At 43.5% G+C, this 20,301-nt stretch overlaps 1 protein-coding gene across 4 annotated transcripts in view; it reads right to left on the bottom strand.

Annotated features, from left to right (window-relative positions):
• Positions 1-20,301, bottom strand: part of DENND1B (DENN domain containing 1B) — a 213,106-nt gene that overhangs the window by 33,108 nt on the left and 159,697 nt on the right. For all 4 annotated transcript variants that reach the window (XM_045517634.2, XM_010956286.3, XM_010956287.3 and 1 more), the window contains 2 exons: positions 4,693-4,783; positions 644-684 (listed from right to left, as the gene is read on the bottom strand). In XM_045517634.2, coding sequence (XP_045373590.2) covers positions 644-684; positions 4,693-4,783 — 132 coding nt within the window. The remainder of the gene's footprint in view (positions 1-643; positions 685-4,692; positions 4,784-20,301) is intronic.

Here is a 20,301-nt window from a genome sequence, read left to right as displayed (position 1 = left end):
TTTATTCACAAGTTAAAGACCTGCAGAAGTTATTTCATGTTTAGTGCTTTCAAGCTTTTATGTATAGTACAGTAATTTCACACAAAGCGTGGACACTCTACTCTGTTCTTTCAGTTGGTGGAACACACCACTTAAAAATCCTTTCATCTTTACAGTCTAGGCAGACGTGGACAATAGGACCAGTATATAGTTAAAGCCTAATAAAAAAGAAATACAATCAACTGTTTATCAACTATGTGAATGTTGGCCAATAAAGTCTCAATCTGTCAAAGAGAGTTTTATATTTAAAAAAATCATATTAACAAAAGCACACCACCAGAAATGATAAAATTTCCCACCAAAACCTGCCAGGCGCCCTAACTCCCTGCTCGGGAACATCCCACAAAGTGACAGTGAAGTCTTGCTTTTCAAATCAAGCCATTTATCTTGAAATTGGGAAGACAAAAGATTCCATTTTAAAATTTTCTTTATGAACAGCAACAACTATAAGCATAAAATAAAAACACTTAAAACGTGAGAAAATATAGAAGCATTTCAAACACTGCCAATAAATATTAGCATAAATATAAACAGTCTCTTGAACTGAACATTTTCCCATATAAATTAGAGTGAAAGGAAAAAAGACCCGAAGGCTTGTTATTACCTTGACCGTATGCACCCACTGCTGATATGACCTCGAGCTGCCTGGAATGTACAAACACAAGATGTTGGGAATATTTGATCAAAACTAAATCCACAAACCAAAATTCATCAAGAGCCAGTATTTCCAGGATTTCGGTAGCCAAATTTTATTTATCTGCAATGTCTTAACAGAAGCAATTCATTGTAAGAACTAATAAATCGCTCTCTTAGGAACATCGTAACTAGCGTTTTTAAGAATAGATACTCCTTCCTTCACTCACATATGAAGATAACTCATTAAAGTATTCTATTTTCTTTGGTTTAATATTATTTTCAGAGGGAATAATATGGTCTCTCTCTTGAAATCCAAAATTTCTTACGTCTCAAACTTATTGTTCAATATTCATGCCTCTGTTGTTTTGTAAAAGTTTGGCCCTTTTATACAACTGGGTCCATTTGAAAAACTTAATTCTTGGTTCATTAGTGCTTCAACGCTTAAGACTGTGAAGTAAAACATGGTAAAACCTGGGTCAGATAGTAAGAGAGACTTCCTCTGTGTCACCTGGAAAGCAGTCACATCAGCAAGGAAGGGGGTGGCTCAGAGCTGGTACCCAGGGGAGAGACGGCCAACAGGGAGGCTCACCAGGAGTGACGTGGAGCCACGTGGCACAGGGGCCAACAAGAGGGCCCCAAATAAAGTGCTTACGATCACAGGGAAACATGTGGGGCAATTTAGGTAGATTCCTGTTAAAAAAAAATTTTTTAAGGCTGTCTCTTTAAATTTTAGTGCTTTTAAGATTGAAGGTTCCTACTTCTACAGAATTTATGAGACAAGCACATTATTCTTTGATAATGTGTTTTTTTTTAATGCTCTTTTTCTTCTCAAAAATAAATCTGAATGCCAAAAACATCCCTCAGTTTTTCTTTTAAAGTAACTGGACTAGGGAAATAATTGGCATTATTGAGAAAATTCTTAACATTGTTCTTATTAATCAAACAAGTGATTTTCTCACATTCAAAGAAAATATCTTTCTCACTTCTGCAAAGATTTTTCTCTTCAAATGTATCTGTTTGAATTCCAGTAATCTGCAGTTGCTTATCAAAAACTGCACATTGGTCTAAATTGTTCAGTGAGGCCAGAAAAATGCCACTAATATTCTAAAGTCAAGACCCTCCTCTCAGGTTGAGGCTGAGTGTCTGACAAGGGTCCCACGAAAGCAATCAGGAGTCACACGGCTTCTGGACATGGGGACTCGCAGGACTGAGAACAGCTCTGGGAAATCTGCACGCACTCACAGCCGTTAACCACAGCTCTGGAGTCAATGTGACCGCCCTGCACTGAACGTGTGAAGTCAGGGCCACAACAATTGTGGAGCGACACCAAACTCACATTCATCTGATCATAACCATGTGTATCCACAGCAAAAACAGTACATAAGCTGCCAGTGCAAAGGCACAGAAAGGGGGGAAATTCGATGCTTGTCTAAAATTCCCTGATTATTTCTGCTTAAAGGAAGGTAATGTTTTCTTCGGCTTCGGCAAATGTTGATTCTCCTACAGCGATCTTTCTAAGGGTTTCATGCCTAAAAAAATCTTCAGAGGCTACTCAACAGAGACAGGAATTTTGCCTGTATCCAATCAGCGCAGAGAGGCTTGAGTTCTGCTCTTGTTTACTGAGGGTCTCCCAGCTGAGAGGCTCTCTTATCGTAGCAAGGCAGTATTTCATCGTCATTAAAGCAGAAGCCCTGAAGCCAGGCGGTCACATGTTGAGTTCAGACTCTGCCACTAACTGCTGTGACCTGGAGCAAGTCACCCAGGGGAGCGCGGTCGTAAAAGCGAGGGTACCCCGAGCCCCGGAAGTCGGCTAATACTCGGAGAGGTCTTTTAAGAGCTCCTACCACATACTAATGCTCAGTGAGTACGAACAATTATCATCATAATTTTTACTGCAACTGAGCGCAAACAGGAAAGTTATCCAAGCGGACATCGCTGAAGAACAGCTCGGGATCACGGAACTTCTTCCTCTCAAACGTATTCCAGACGCCACGCGTCTGGAGCCGGCCTCCAGGAACTCTTCTTGGAACCATACACATACATACACACCTCCTCGTTAGTAAGAGCATCGCTAATTTTTATTATTCATCCTTTTCTTTCAAATCCTCAGAATCTTGCTTTATGTTCTTCTAAGAACAATCTCTATGCATGTGTAAGATAGTAACCTAAAATATAATAACTAAAAAATAACACTTGACAGCCAGGCGTAACTTTTAAGGTGCTGCTGCACCTACTGAGATGAACACTTGTAAAACTGCCGCCTTCCTTCGGGATCGGTCCTGGCCGCCCCAAATTCAAATGAGAGGTCAAAGCTTTTTTCGTTTTAAGAAAGAGCAACAAAGTGGTTGGCATTAGGTTGCACTGAAAACGCAGCAGTCTCTAAGTCAGATAACAACATATAAGCATTCTTCTCTTCTTTTCTAAATATTAAGACCTTCCATGGAAAGCGTGGTGACCCTCTGCCCACCAGAAAAGCCGCGCGCCCTCTACTGCGGACCACGGCTGAGACCGCAGGACAAACTACAGAAGGAGGGACGGTTCTCCCCCGGGACTATCACACGATGCCATCCTCAATTCCACACAAGACACCAGCCCCATGGGTCATAAAGACAATGAGCAGCAGCTATGCAAACACTGAGTGGGTGCCTCAAGCAGTTGGCAATATTCTGCTTGTCTGAGTTGGAAAGCAGAAAAGCCTTATTTTAACACAAAAGTTCATGGAAGCTAAATTTTAACCCATGAGCTGAGGAAAGCAAGGCGCTGAGTGACTCCACATTCAGCTCACTCGCTGAGTCAAGCAAACTGAGCTCCTCCCAAAGCTAAAAGCTTTCGGTGAGATACAGACTCACGTCAGACCCGTGCTTCTCTGAATGAGGAAATCCTCTCAATGATTTTTATGTTTCTGTGGTGCCAAAAGAAATCTTACTTACGGATGAAAGTAAACTGGGGAAAATTTGCAAATGAGTGCTTACTACTACTGGTCTTTTCGCATTCCTCAGTCCTAGCAACTATGTGCTCACACACAGACGAAAGACCTTTTCCCCTAATCAGACTTACAAGTAAGTGGGAAAAACTGCTGTCGCCCCAGGTGAAAACGAACACACCAGGGGTTTTTATTTATTTACTTCACTCCCAGTCTAGAGCAGCGCCTGGTGCAGAGGAAACACTCAGCAAACACTGGCCGAGAGACTGAGAAGGACACTCAAGGTCTCAAGCAAAATTCTCTGCCAGAGGAGGGACTCCGACTGGAACGCCACGGACAAAGCACCGGTCCATCTGTGAGTCACTGACTGCCTAGATACTGCAACACTGTTCGAATTATTTACATTTCAAACAATGTAACTGACTGATTATATGACAGTTAAGTACATTCAATAAAAATGGGATCTCGCCAAACTGATGTGTCACACACACAAAATTACACTCCTGCTTCCATGGCTTCCACTGAGTGCTTGCTTTCCACCATGACAAATACAAGCACACGGGTCAATGAACTGAAAGTTCTTCTCCCTAAGGCTGCAGCGGGCTGCAAAGCGCGGAAAAAAAGGACAGACTTCTACAACGACCCACTCGCTTAAAAATGCAGCTGTGGCAGTGCGGTTGGAACCCGTCTTTCGGGATTACGCTACAATCTACCACCTCAACTCGGACCTCGGCTCTCTAATTCCTGCTCAGTAGCAGACGTCACTAGTAGCTTCGTAGCAGAGGAAACCACTCAGGAGCAGAGGCTGGAAAACATCAACTGACGGCATTCCTGTGATATTCATTTACACTAATATTAAGAGATTATCCATGCAAACAATGACCAACTCACGAGACCATCTTAACGCCTGGAGTAGCAGATACGAGGCAAAGCAAGTTATGACCACAGCTCTTACAAGATGAAAAGCTGTATCTCAGACATTAGATGGTTAGGAGAAAATAAGTTGTTTATGAAGTAATTATATCAGACACAAGTGCAAAAACCAAGATAACTGTTATTCAGAGAGTGATGATCACACTGGAACTAGCATTTACCTCCACAGAAGCCACCGGAAGTGATCTCTTCTTCAAATACGTCAGAGAAGCCCCGCCCTGCGTTTAGCTTTGCCAGTCGACCGTCAATAAACTGAAATTTAAGAAGTGTCAAATATGTTAATTTTCATTTACTTCATAAGATTAACTGTTTACTTACATCAAAAATATTAATAGCAGATACTTATGAATTACACACATGTACGTATACACACATACACATAACATTCTCAAACCATTGAAATAGCAGGTGCTCCGTAAATAGCAGCTAATTAGTTAAGTGACAAATGCATAGCACAGGCCACCTTCATTAACAAGAAATGACACAGCGGAGCGGTCAAGATCACAGGCCTGCTGCTCCAGGCCCAGCCTCTGCTGAGGGCCTGCGCGAAGCCGGGCGCCACGCGGGCCGCGACCCGACAGGCCACACCCTCTCCGTCCAGACGTTGTGGGGCTGCTGTGAGCATCGCACCGCATTAACACAGGCCCCGAAACAGCACGCGTCCAAGAAGCACCAGGCAGACTAGTTCCGAGACTGCTGTTAACTTCGCTTAGGAAAGTGACACTCCTCAGCGACACCGCCACGTCCTAACGCACACTAGAGGATTCTAACTATTTAACGATAAAATACACACAACTCTCACAACTCCAGGCATATGCATCGACCGCGTGGTCAGAGCTACAGCCGTGAACGTGAACGCAGTCCAGGTAAACATGTACTGACTCGACCTTTAGCGTAAGGTCATTTTAAACAGAATTTTTCAGCACTCTTAAAGAGACTGGGGTGGGAAACAGACTAGCAAAAGCACCTGGAGATCCTTTTCAAAACGCAGTACCTGGGGAGCACCTCCATCCTGTCTGCCCTGCTTCCTACATACACAGCGTATCAGAATCGTGGGGTTTTAAAAAATATCTTTGGGTGTTTAGTCTGCTGCCCACCTCAGGCACACATCACTGACGGGCTTCACATGCGTACGTGTTACCAGCACTTGGTTAGTGTTATGTTGTTAATCTGTGGCATCTGATAACTTGTATCTCTTTGATTATGAAAAATCTTAAAAGTGTTATGAGCTTTCTCCACTTACTATGATGGTAAAGTGTCATTCAGGCTCTCTCGCACAAGAGACAAAGGATAACATAAGAAAGATTCAAACGATGCTTGCCGAGTAGGCTTGGAGTTTTGGGGATTAACCTAAAATGCTCACTTTTATCCTGGAATTAATCAATCCCGACCACAATTTTCTCAGCCTAAAAATGTAAAGTTTAGTTAAATTAAAACAACGTCACTTGTCTTTTAAAAACTTCTCAGTCTAAATGTCCATCAACGGATGACTGGATAAAGAAGGTGTGGTATATTTATACAATGGAATACTACTCAGCCATAAAAACTGACAACATAACGCCATTTGCAGCAACATGGATGCTCCTGGAGAATGTCATTCTAAGTGAAGTAAGCCAGAAAGAGAAAGAAAAATACCACATGAGATCGCTCATATGTGGAATTTAAAAAAAAAAACACAAACAAAGCATAAATACAAAACAGAAATAGACTCATAGACATAGAATACAAACTTGTGGTTGCCAAGGGGGCGGAGGGTGGGAAGGGATAGACTGGGATTTCAAAATTGTAGACTAGATAAATAAGATTATACTGTATAGCACAGGGAACTATATACAAGATCTTATGGTAGCTCACAGAGAAAAAAATGTGACAATGAATATATATATGTTCATGTATAACTGAAAAATTGTGCTCTACACTGGAATTTGATACAAAATTGTAAAATGATTATAAATCAATAAAAAATGTTAAAAAAAAAAACCCAACCAACCAAACAAACAAAAAAACAAAACTTCTCACAATCTGCCCTAGTTTTCTATTTAAAGGGTGAAGGGACGAAGCAGACCGCGCGGTGTGGTCGGGCCGCAGACTCCGTCCGCAGCTTGCGAGCAGCTGCAAGGCTCCGAGACAGCCGTCTCCTATGGACCAGAACGAAGGACGGACGGCAAATGAGCCAGCCGAGTCCTGTTTAGAGTGTTTTAACTACCTTATTACCCTAAGATGGTTTTGGCTGAAAATACGGTAAAACGGGATTAAACAGGCACAGCCCAGAGCGGGGCGGCGGCGGCTTTCTGCTGCAGCCCGAGGCGCTCCCGACACCAGGGCCCCCGCGCGCCGCAGGCCGCTCCCCACGGGCCAGCTCCCGGCCTCGGGCAACCCGTCGTCCCTGAGGCTCCGCTTCTCCTTCAGTAAAATGGGGATGATAACACAGAACACCCGGTGGGGTTTGCGAGGTTAATTAAAATAACGTGAAGGGCCGACGCCGCCGGCCCGGAGTAAACGCGAAACAGCCGGTGCGCCGCGCCGCCGTCCCTGCGTGCCGCGCCGCCGTCCCTGCGTGCCGCTCTCCGTCCCGCACGCGCGCAAGCCGCCGCCCGCGGCTGGACGGGAGTGCTCCCCGACAGACGGAGCCCACCGAGACGGCGCCCCCGGGCTGGGCGGGAGTGCTCCCCGACAGACGGAGCCCACCCAGACGGCGCCCCCGGGCTGGGCGGGAGTGCTCCCCGACAGACGGAGCCCACCGAGACGGCGCCCCCGGGCTGGGCGGGAGTGCTCCCCGACAGACGGAGCCCACCCAGACGGCGCCCCCAGGCTGGGCGGGAGTGCTCCCCGACAGACGGAGCCCACCGAGACGGCGCGGCGGGTCCCGCGCCTCACACGGTCTCAACGTTAAACAAGTGTGACCTACAGAACTACTCACTTCGTTCTGCCTTGAGATAAAAGGTGGTAACTTACAATGTTGGGCGTCTCCGCCACACATAATAAACGGTTAATTTTAAAACAAAGTCATTTAAAATGCTTGCAAAATTTGACTTGCACACATTTTCAACACAGTATTATAAATCAAACTAAAGTGATCTAATTTGATGGGGTTTTAAAAAAATAAGGTGAAGCAAAATGATAAATTTAAAGTAATATATTACTGACAGATGGAACAAACTTAAGACATCCTTTTAAAGGACTTAATTTGCCTTAAAAGATTAAGACCACAAGACTTTTTAAAAGGTTTTCATTTTTTGTGTTTACTGGAAATAATCCATCCGTTCCAGTTTGAGTGGAACAGCTCAAGTCTAAAAAGAGATAAATCGCCAAACTATTTACTGATTATGCGGTTCTGAGCAGGAGTAACTGCTTTGTGTTACTGAACTAGTGACTTGAGCCAATAGAAATTAATCACTGGGTAAAATGCCACGCGTTATCACTGACTCTGCAAACAGTCCTGTCAGTGACCGACACTTATCAGCATACATACTTAATGAAAATGTTTGTTCTTAAAATAAAAGGTTGGCTTTGTGCACACACGTATATTGCATACACACACATACCCACACAGACACCAGGGATACCCGAGAAGGCGTATTAGTGGAGAACGGCGCTGACGGTAACCGTTCTCTAAACTCCTTTTTCCATTTTTGATTCACTGACAGCTTTTTTTTTTCCCCAAGTAGAATTGGTTCACGGTCACACCACTCTAATAACTCTGGAGCAGTTCACAGCAAGTGAAAAAGATAAGATCACTGCTGTATAGGAATAATTTTGAACTAACCAGTGTTATCTGTTGGAAAAGCAATGACCATATAATGTGCTGATTAACCCGCATCACTGAGTCAACACATATCTTTAGGTAACTAGGAGACATACGTTTTGGAAGAATTAGCTTCGTTCTGCAGATAAGGACACGTAACACTGGTAATAACAATGAAAGTCCTATGATATAACATAAAATTAGGCTGCAAGTTGATTTTTAAAGGAATTTATGAGGATGCTTTAAGATAATGCTTTTTATATAAAGCTTAATATTTTGCTTTGTATTCCAAAAGTGAAAATTAAAACCTGGAACTAAACATGCTAAATAATCACACCAAAACATAAGTAACATAACTGGAAGTTTCAAAGAAATTCATAGATTTAATCCCATAGCATAAATTCCATTATTTAATTATAAACTATAAATAGATAAAATTTATGAAAGAAGAATAAATGTAATTCTCAAGATCAGTAGTTATTCCCTCTAAGTCACCAACAATTGCAAGAACTGACTTTTGTTGTTCCTACGACATGACCTGAAAGCCGTGTGACAGACAGGTCACGAGATGAACGTCACTTAAGCAGCAAAACTGCTTCCCGCTGCCTGTTGTTGGTCCTGCCATCACTACGGTTTTCCAAAGCATTTTTATCTTCAAACAACCACCCTAACAGGAGACTGAGCCAATCTCAAGAAATTACCTGTTGTAAAGGCACTTCAGTAAGCAATATTTTAAGTGGAAATGAATAGTCACCATTTCAATTTTTAAAATGCAAGTAAATATAAAATGAATGTTTTTAAAATGCAATAAAATACAAAGAACAGACTTGACAGCAACCTTCTTTACAAAAAAGTATGAAAAACATGTTCTGATCAGATTCACAGCTTAAACTCGAATAGGTGGCCAGTGGGCCAGAGGGAATGTATTTTCCCTCTGAGAGAAAAAGTGTATGTTTTCATAGTTCTTTCATTCCACACCAGTCTGTGTTTCTGGTATTTGATCCAAAAATCCAAAACAAGTTATGCAATTAATCCGTGTTCTAATGACTTCAGTGTCCAGACATATGGACTATAAACATATACCTGCAATCAACCCATCAGAACTCTAAGGATGACAGTAATTAAACTGCAAGATTCTTATATCATTTTAAAAATGACGGATCTTGTCCTAAAAAGCTCATAAGGAGACTGTTCTGGGGAGAGGGGTCAGGGAGCACTTCTCGGGGAGCTGGGGAGGAGGACAGAGTGCTGCTCTCAGTGCTAATGTGTCAGTCCTGTCACCAAGATACACAGCCCGGTGGACAGAGCCACATCCCAAACTCCTTCAGCCGGAAGGAAAAAGTACCGGGTCTCAAGAATTTGCCTCATATTAGAAACTTCCTGGGCACAAGGGTAACTACTGAAGTCTTGAGAGCTAGAGAGAAAGACATTTTTTAACGAATCAGAAATGTTTAGAAATTTAAAGGAAAATTTAAATACAGTAAAAAAAATCACTCTTAAAATATAGTAATTTCTTATGGATCTTTAAAATTTCCTTTCTATATAATGTTTTGGGCAAAAAAAAAAAGAGTCTAACTTAAATATTTCTTCTTATAAAGGCTCAGTGAGCCTCGACGGGTTAGTCGAAACTATACTAAAGTGTTACAGTAAATTAAACTGACAGGTATTTACAAATATCTGCTAAATGCCAGGCAGTTGGTCAGCAGCTATGTACCAACACAGACTGCTGTAACAAGTGGGAAGAAGGCAGGTCAGTTTAAAGCCAAACCAAGAGAATTAAGTACGTGAAGGAACAAAAAGTTATTTTTACTCCATTTCAAGGACGAGGTGGTCATATGATTGTAAGTACACTCAATCAGATTACCACAGCATGCTGAACGGAAAAACACTCAAGGGTATAAAAAGCCCACTCCACACACGTGCAATTTATTATTGGAACGAATACCTTAAAACGGCATTAATGGGACAGTAATAGTCCTTCCAGGATGTATCAACAGACGTTAAATCACTTGCAACAGAATTGAGTCTTCTAAACATCATGACCACCAAAGAATTCATTCATTCATTCATTCATTCATTCATTCATTCATTCATTCATTCATTCAATAAATATTTAATTGAATGCTTACTATATGCCAGGCACTTTTCTAGATGTTGGAAAAGCAGAAGTGAATGAAATACAAAAATTCAAGCCCTCATGATGTTTCAACATCTCGCAGGGGGTGGGGGAAGGGGGCAAGGCGGGGCTGACAGCATGAAATAAGAAATGTAGCAAGGGATGCAGTATGTTATGGGGATGAGTGTTGGAAAATTAACTAGAATTGCATAAGAGAGCTCGGGGAGTGTGGGGCAAGGAATGTTCAGTTTTCCACAGTGTAGTCAAGGGCAGAAATCACAATGAAGATGACACAAGCCGAGATTTGAAGGCAGGGAGGCAGTGAGCCCCGTGGTTTTGGGGAGAAGAGGATCCCGGGAGAGGGACCCGCCGCCAGCACAAATAAGACAGCGGGGCAGGAGCCGCACGCCCAGCAGGCCTCCACGAAGGTCCAGGTGTGGAGCCCCAAGAGAGAAGGCTGCTCCCACCCCGACCCGCCGTCCGCAATCTCCGTCTACCTTGCGTGGTGCCGAGCAATCCCCCTTCCTGTCTGGTCCACTCACTCTCCCATCGACCACATATCTTCTCTCTCCTCAAATGCCAACCACCACCCCACTCTCAGCCGACGACCTTGCTTCCTAATTTCACCGGGGAAAGGAAAAAAAACCTGAAGCAATTAACAGAGGAATTCTGAGAGCTCCAAGCATCACACATACCCTCCTTCCCTCTCCACGCCTCTAAGCCCCCACTCCTGTGTGCACGAAGTCTCCGGGCTCCTCACAAAGACCAGCTCCACTCACAGTTGTTCCCCTTTCTTCTCAATTTACCTTTCTTTCCCTGGCAGACCTGCCCTACAGCCTGCAGATGCACCCGGTCTCCTCCTGAGCCCGCTCCTTCTCTGGCTTTGTCCACGTCTGTGATGCTCTTCCCCGCAAAACCCCAAAGGGCCGTCAGCACTGGTCCCCTCCTCACCCTTCAGCACCAGAGCTCCTGCGGGGGTGATCACACCTCACTGAACCCAAGTCCCTGCTTGAACCAACTTGTCACAAGCCCTTTCAGAGCCGGCCCTCCCCGGGATATGCCTTCTCCACTTGGCCGCAGAGGTAACTCACTACCCTGAATTCTCTCCTGCCTCCCGGGTCACTCGCTCCTTCCCGGCCTCCTCTGCTGTCGCCCGCTGCTATCTCCCGTCCCCAGACCTCTTGTCTTTCCTATTCCCAGTCACTCCTTCGTCCTCATGCTGGGTCCAGTCTGACGGCTTTGACTTCCATCTATATGCTGATGACTCCCAGGCTGAGATCTCAGATCTACTGTTCATCTCTTCCTCATCTGCCCATCTGGCTACTCAACATCGTACCTGGATGTCTCACAGGCACCTCATCTCAAACCTAACGTGTCTGGAGATGACCTCTTACTCTTTCCACCAAAATGTCTCCTGCCCACAATCTTCCCCATTTCAATAAAGTGAGAATCACACCCTGCCGGTTTCTTGGGTGAGGAATCACACAGTCATTCCTGACTCTGCTTCTATCACACGTCGTATCAACCCTTTCAGGACATACGTTGACCTTCTATTCAACACAGATCCATAAGCCGACCAGCTCCCCTACCTTCCACAGGCCAGCTCCCCTCTCCCGTCTCTCCTCACCAAGGTGACACCATGGCTTCTAAATCTTCACTGTTTCCATCTCTGGCCAACCGACAGGAAGTTCCCAAATGCCCCGCTGTCCGTGAAATCTACACTGACTGCGCTATTTAAAACTGCAACCCCACCTGACTCTGGGAGTCCCCACTTCCTGTTCTATTTACTTTTCCAAAGAACTTGTCATCTTTGAACATTGTACATAATTTAATTAATTTATTGTCACTCCCCTCCCCACTAGAAATAAACAATTCACAAAGTCAGAAATTCTTTTCTGCTTTGTTCTCCAGTGTTGCCCAGCACCCAGACCCCTTCCTAGCACGCAGAAGACACTCAAATTATACTGTTGACTGAGAGAATGAATAAAGAATACTTCAATGAGTATTTCTAAAATTTTAGTTTACATGTTTTTATGGCATTTCATTAATAAGGTAAATTTCTGGGTTTTAATCCATGCCTCCTAAATCACAAATTTTGAAGATCAGACTCAAGAATATGCACCTCTCATAGACTTTCTAGCTAAATCTGACACAGGTGATTTGAGACCACACTTAGAGAAACAGTTTGGGAGACTACTTGAAATCAGTTAACAAAGGATGCTGGAGAAGTGTATTCCTTACCCTAACAAGCTTTCTCTCCTTGTACATTCCTTCTCTCTACCAAGAAGGCCGTATCTTCCCTATGTCACATTTTTATTTCTATCCTTTTTCCATGTGATGAAATATGTGCTTGATGCAACTACCATCTCCCATCCGTTCATATATCAAATATTTCCTAACACTCCAAAACTACTGCGTCTTTAGTACTAGTAATGCATGTGTTGGTCTTAGCTACAGATGACATGCCATAAATAAGTAACTATCAAGTTTCTTTCAAAAAGATTAATAGGAAAATGAAGAAATGTATAAGAATTTATTATTTATGTTAAAAGCTTTCTAAAATCTCTAGCTAACATAAAAGGAAAACATTTGGCTTTTGACCCCCTCCCTTATCCAGTGTCTTATTAAGTCAGAGAAAGTGGGTCATAGCACAAAATCCTGAGAGTGCTGAAGATCTCACAGAGCCCCCTTCCCTGCCTGCACGAGATTTAATTCCAATCCTAGGAAATGCTAAGTTCTCTCCTCTTCTACCTGAAATGATGCTCCTATTTGATGCTCTCAAAGCTTTGTTCAAACTTAGCTTAAATATCTCCTTTTCAGTAATGCCTTTTCTAATCATCCAATCTAAGTAAACTAGCCATCCAACCAAGATCTCACACCTAGATATTTTTCTTGTTTATTTGTTGCCTGTCTGTTAATCCATTCCCTTCACAGAAATCACCCATGAAGGCAGGTCACACAGCTCCGTGCCTCAAGTGCATGGACACGTCCTGGACACGCCCTCGACACACAACTGACAGAAGAATTGTTTTCAAAATAACACAGGCACAGAGAAAGGAGTGCAGAACACAGTGATGGGGAGGAAAAGCAGGGAAGGCTTTAGATAGAGACAAGTTATAGTAACACAGGGTACCTGCTGTAACTGAGGTATGAGAGTGCTCTAGGGGAACGGCAAGGATGTGGGTGTGGAGGGACATCTGAGTGACGGCGACAGGAAGCACGTTCATGCTGGCGGGATGCTCAGTGTACGCAAAACCTTACTTTGTGAAAGACATGTTTGAAGGAACAGTCAAGGTGCATGGATCCTGCATTAGTATAAGAAACTGGAGGATTAAAAGCCGGAAGCGACCACGTCCCTCACACCGCGCGACTGCCTGGGAAGGTGGCAGCGCCAGGGCACACCCCGCGCTGCAGCCCAGAGCCGGGGCTGCCGGGGCGGGGCGAGCCCGCCAGGAGCAGTCCACGATGACGAGGCCAGGAGCGCAGGGCAAGGGGTACGTACTGTGTGTCTGAGAACTTAATTTTACTCAAAGATGAGGGTAAGGAGGGAAATTTAAGGTCTTGCCCCTTTAAAACAAACACAGATGCCCTGCGGTGTGGGAAGCACAAGTTTCAGGAGCGCGTGGAAGGCTTTGTGACGTGGGCTTCTCCGTGGTCCCGCAGCCACCCCCCTCCCCAACCCTGCTCTTTCTAAACACGTGTTCTCTTCCAGTACACAGGGCACTCTGCCGGGTGGGAAAGCTTGAGAAAGACGTGTATTATCCCATGAGATGAGGGAAGAGGCCTGAAGGAACACTAAGAGAGTTTCATCCAGTATGAACGTCCCTATGTTTACTCCCTGATAAAGTCAGAACACAAACAAGCAGAATTATTTGGGGGAAAAAGTGTGCCTGCTGTAGTGTATCTGAGCTCGACATTTCTTGCCAGTCACCTAGGCTGCCAGCTAACAGAGAGCCTATACTCCTGGCTCCCCCGTGGGTGTGTGGTGCTGGGTGGGGCTCTAGGACCCCCACACTAAGGTCAGTCATGGTCCTTAGCCATGGAAAGTGTATAGTAAAACGAGCAGAAAAAACTTTAGTTCCAGGGGCCTTAAAAACAAGTAACACACAGGAAAATAATTTCCTCTATTGTGTTAGTGTAACACGAGATAAAGGTAAGAGACCTAAGAGTAATGGCTCAGATCTTCATAAAGCTACTAGCTAAACGAAGATGGTACTGTCAGACTTGTGGATTTAAGAAGCCGTTTCTGGGATTCCTTCCAAACCCATTATCTGAAGAGGAATTTATCCAAATGGAACGTCCTATCATCCGCTAAGCTATGTTTATTTCCTGATATCATGGAATGTTAGAGCCTGAAGGTATCTCAAATGTACGGACCTTTTAGTCCAACTCATGTTACAGATGTAGAAACTGAGGCTGAAAGAGGCTAGGAAGTCAACCGTCAGTGAAAACACAGCTCATTATTGGATAAATCAGAAATACTAGAAAATGTGTTTTATATAACACTTAGATAATTTAAATAATAACTTAAATAATTAATAGTTTAATAATGATAAAGTCAGCTGCTAGAACACCCCCTCCCTGGGTGCTTCTCCTTCTCCACAGAAAAGCTTACAATCCCTTCAGCGTACCCCTTGTCTGTCTTTATAGTTTTATCAGAGACGTTTCCCTAAATAATATACTATTTAATCTTTCTCACCGTTGAACATGACATAAAATGACTCATCATATTAATTCTTCAGTGATTCATTCTTTTCATTCAATTCATTCACATCTAGTTTTGCTGCAGCTCATTCACCTCCCTGCTACAGAGATGTTCTAATGTATGAATGCAACAATTTATTCATTTTAATACTAATGAACAAGTGACATTACCCACCACTATTGTGAGCAATTTTAGTAAATGACTTCTGGTGCACAACGAAGAGTGAAACTGCTGGGTCATAAAAAAATCTGCATGTTTAAGTCATAGCGCCAAAGTGTTTTCTCAAAAAGCTGTGCAAATTTTCACTCCCATCAACAGCTGAAACTTGGTCCTTTGCTCTGGCTTTTGCCAAAATCTGAGATTTTCAGGTTCTTAAAATTAGGCCAATCTGGTGAGTGTGAGCTGGTATTTCATTGTGTGTTTTATTTGACGTTCTCTGACTACAAATGAGACTAAGCATCTCATGTATTTTTATTAGCCAGTCAGGTTCCTGCATTCGCATGTGCTTATCCAGGTCTTTTGCACAATTATACTGGATGTGTTTTTTTTACTAACATGTAGAAGTTTGTTTTTTATATTCTAGATGCTAAACTCTGGCGTGGTTCACGGGAACTGCAAACAGGAAGCCTTCTGATGATCGAAAGTTCTTCGTTTCGATGAAGTCATATTTATTTAGCTATTTCTTTATGTCCTAAGAAACTTGTCTTTATACTCAAAGTAATAAAATGATGTCAGTTTGGTGTCTTCCTTTCTAAATTTTTATACTTCTTTTTTGGCTAAATCACATTAGGGAACAGGTGGCACCTTTTCTGTGTTTAAATATTAAGTGTTTTAATATTATGTATGATGTTTATTGAAAATGCCTTTAATCTTGTCCCTTTTTGGCTTTTATCATGAGGATTATGAAAAAGTTTGCATCTGTTGAGAGGGATTTTTCTCCTATAATCAGTTAATGTTGTGAATCGCATTCACAGGTGTCCTATTTAATTTCTAAATAAAGGCAACCTGCTTGTGAAACAGGACCGTTCATACCTTGTTAGAATCGGTTGCAAATATTTTGCTTAAATTTTTGCACCTGTGGTCATGGTGAGCCTGGCGTGTATTGTTTCCTTCTCATGCTGTCCCAGGTTTTAGAATTGAGACTGTCCAGCCTTCCTTCCAAAGTAAACTGAAGAGTGCCTCCCTTTTGCCATAATCAAAACAAGAATTTTTTGGAATCTGAATTGGAACCATTTGATTCCTGAGTGTGTGGAGGAAGCTGCCTGACTTGCGGTAAATGCCGTTTAAATCTAATCCACGTATTTTCCACTTATTTTGCTCTTCTTCCTTCTTGCATCTAGACCTTCCATCTTAGATCTGAGAAAACTTTCTCCCTGAAGTGCTTTCTGAAAATACTTCCTTAAGGATTTCTTTCTCCTGCCGATGTCATAGTCAGGGCTCACCCAGACGCAGAACTAGCAGGAGATTTAACAGACGGACAGACAGACAGACACCCGAGATTTATTACAAGGAACTGGCTGACGTGACTATGAAGGCTGGCCAGGCAGGCCTGAAGTTCCCAGGACGGGCAGCAGGTGAGACTGTGGCAGCTGCAACCACGGGGCAGGGACGACGCTGCTGTCCACAGGCGGAAGCCTCCCTTCCAGGAAAACCTCAGAGGCCCCCACCTGATTCAGACAGGCCGCCCAGGTTACCCCGGATACGCTTCCTTGTTTAAAGCCAAATGACTGAGGGTGAAAGTTACGTATGTAAGACACCTTCACAGCAACACCCAGGGCAGCAGCTGAGTAACTGGGAGCCGCAGCCCAGCTGAGCAGACACCGTCACAGCCACGCAGAGGGCAAGCTGAACTTCTGTAGGCCATGCTTCCACGGCACTCTCACCGGGCACTTCCGCTGGCACAGGGCCCTGGGAACTTTTCTCAGCACTGAAGGCACAGCAGTGTCCTCCGGACTCCACGGCTGGTGCGGGGTCACCTGTCAGTACGCTGCTCTTTGGAAGTAATCTGTCTTTTACTTTTCTTACATTTCCTCTTTATTAAATATTTTAGAGCTGACTACGCTGTGTGAATGAAGGTCTCTTCTAGTTTCCTCAGTTTCGAGATGTGGGATTTCTTACATCTATACAGTGCTGCGTTTCACTGGTCCTGGCCCTGCCCCTTCAGCACCCTCTCCTCTGCTTCTGTCCGCTCCTTGAGAGCTGATCTAAGGATTTCAGACGTTTTCACTCTACCCTTCATGTCCACACACCTCTCACATTTTCTGCTTCTTCACCTCTCTGTACTGCATTCTGGATAATTTCCTTTTCAGATGTATCTTCCAGTTCAGCAAGTCTCTCTTCAGTTAGATCTGATGGGCTATTAAACCCATCAATTTCTTTGAATTTAAATTACATGCTTCCTTACCAGAAGTTTATTTGCTGTATGTTTAAAAATTGGCTTCACAGTCTTTAAAGGTTTTATGCCCTGAACATTTTTAAAGCTTGTCTTTTATAACTTTGGACATCTTAACCATAGCTGTTTTATAGTCTGCTTCTGATAATGCCAGTATCTGAAGTCTTTCCTGTCTGCTATTTCTGCCAGTTCTCATTCGTGATTTGTTTCCCTGGATGTTTAATGACTTCAAACAGTGAAACTTGCCTTTGGGACTTTAGCTGGGAGAATTCTTTGATGCCTGGATGAAGGCCCTCGAGAGAGGGCGAGTGCCTGCTTCTGCCTGGGGCCCAAGGGCAACAGCCATTCAGAATCTCTTTACACTTGGCTCGAGTTTCGTCAGAGCAAGTCGGAAGTTATTAGTTCAGGCTTCGCGTTCCCGTGCAAGCTGGTGTGTGGAAGCTTCTCAGTAGCGCTTTCTCCTCGCCCCCCAACTCGGCTTCGGATGTACAATCCCCAAGACACAGACGCAGCCGGGGAGGGGCACCACTGTTTCCTGTTTACCTTTATGCTGGGTCTTCCCAGGTTTATGGGCGCTGAGTCTCCTGCGACACCTCTCAGCTTGGAGGGTCAGCACTGGCCTTTGTCTCCTGTCCCCTCACCACAAACCATCTTCTGAATCCTGCATTTTAAATGGTTTCAGTACGTGAGTCAGCACTGGGCCCTTCCCCGCCACACTGCCAGAAATAAAGCTGAATTTAACTCTTACCTTTAAATTAGATGAGTCTCTCCTGGGTTCATGGCTCTAAATTTTGATGCATAAGAACTGCCAATGAAGAGAGGACCTGGGTAGTTCTTGACCCACAGTCGATCACAACAAATTCAGAGTAATAACTACTCCTCATTTGTACTATTAAATATATTTCTATTCTTTCAGAAAAATCAGTAGTGCCTTTGAGAATTCATCTATGTTGATACCTTTTTACCAATTGATTCTTATTTTGTTCCTCCTTTTTTCCCCAAGCTTTGGTGAAGTTGGACTGCTGTACCAAAAACTGCACATAATTAATGCAGACAACTTGGTGTGCTGGGACATATGTATACACTCCTGTTACCACCACAGCAATCCAGGTAACAGACATATCCATCAGCTCCAAAGGTTTCCTTGTATCTCTTTGCGTTTCTGTTTGTGGTAAGAACATTAGCACGAGATTCACTCTCTTTACACATTTTAAGTGCACAATACTATCTTGCTAACACTGGGCCCTATATTGTACAGCAGATTGCTGGAACTTACTAACCTTTAGAAGTTGTGAAACTCTGTCAACAGAACCTTTTAAATCCTTTCAGGGATATCTTCAAGTATCACTTTCTTGAGTTTCATAAAATTATATCAAGTACAAGAACATGGTCAGTTGTATGTAAAACTGTCCAAGTTGTCCACACCATCAGTTCCACTTTGACTTTCATATTTTACATTTAGGCTTTTTGACCAAATTATACTTCTAAAAAAACCTGCATAGAATATATTTTGTTAACATAATTGCTCTAAGGACGAGGCAGATCCTGAAATTTACAAGCTCTACAAAGTGTCACGCACGGTCACCGGAGAATGCACAGGTGTTAACTCACATCGACTTTATCACAACTGTGTGGCAGGTGGCGATGTTGCTACTTTGTAGAAAAAGAGACAGATACTTACGAACAAAAAGCTATGAAGTGATAAAGCCCTGGTGTAACCCACTCCACCTGACTCCCAAGATACACATGCCTTTTGTAGCTACGTAAAAAAATGACCCCATGTGAACTTGACTGAAAGATAAGCCTCTAGTTACAGACTCTCATGATCACAGGGAAGTAGTAAGTTAAATATTCTGCCCACCCGTTCAGTCCCTGACCCACACAGAATGTGATCCGCACAACTCAGTTTTGACAGTGGGAGGCAGAACTTGACGGATACAAACACAAAAGGGTACCAGTGTTTATCACAACAAGCGTGCCCTGGACAACCGGCGTGGGGCTGCACCGTGTGGCTGACCGTTCAGCACTTACAGACCATTACCTGATCCTCGTTCCAGCCTGGGAACGACTTCAGTGTATATGGGAGCCCTCGAGGGTCCGAGAGCTCCAACTGTAACCCACTCCATCCTTGGAAGTTCACAAGACATCTTTGATCCTGAAACCCATCAAACCAGGTTCTTTCTGCTCCTTAAAGCTGTGTATCGGATAAACCTAGGGTAAACCTTCACGTGCTGGGAGACAGGTATATCCCCCACAGAGCATTTTTCCCACTCACATCATTTTTAAAGCTCCCTCAGAACAGAGATAAACAGTGTTGGACTGGTCACCATGCTGACTTCTTTACTTATCTAAGTTGAAGGTTATTTTGAGTTTTTGTCTCTTTCTTCTTAGCCAAAGGAACTGCTATCAGCCCACCAGCTTCTCAAAGGCACTGCTGAGCTGTTATTCACGTCTGTGCCCTGGCCCTGCGCACAGCTGATGACACACCGCAGGTCTTCACTGAACGCCGAATTCAGAGAGCTAACTTTACACTTAAATTGTCATGTGGAATAAGAAAAGTAAGTGTTAAGAACTTACTTTAAATTATTTAAACGGACACTAACCTGGATGAAGAGACTCGCTGTGGTCGCACAGTGCGGGGAAGGAAACAGGGCATCTAAACCGCCCGATTTCTCATGTGAAGCTGCTGCTTTTTGAAATCACAATTATATTTGCTGAGCCAGAAGTCCAGATGCACAGTATGACTGTAAGTTTTTTCTGAACTTTGAATTTGTGATTATGAAAAGTCTTAACAACGCTTAAAAAGTACCTT

Source organism: Camelus bactrianus, chromosome 23 (genome assembly GCF_048773025.1).
Source record: "Camelus bactrianus isolate YW-2024 breed Bactrian camel chromosome 23, ASM4877302v1, whole genome shotgun sequence".
NCBI lineage: Eukaryota > Metazoa > Chordata > Mammalia > Artiodactyla > Camelidae > Camelus > Camelus bactrianus.
Note: the sequence above shows the minus strand (reverse complement) of the source record. Positions and strands in the feature narration are given on the sequence as shown.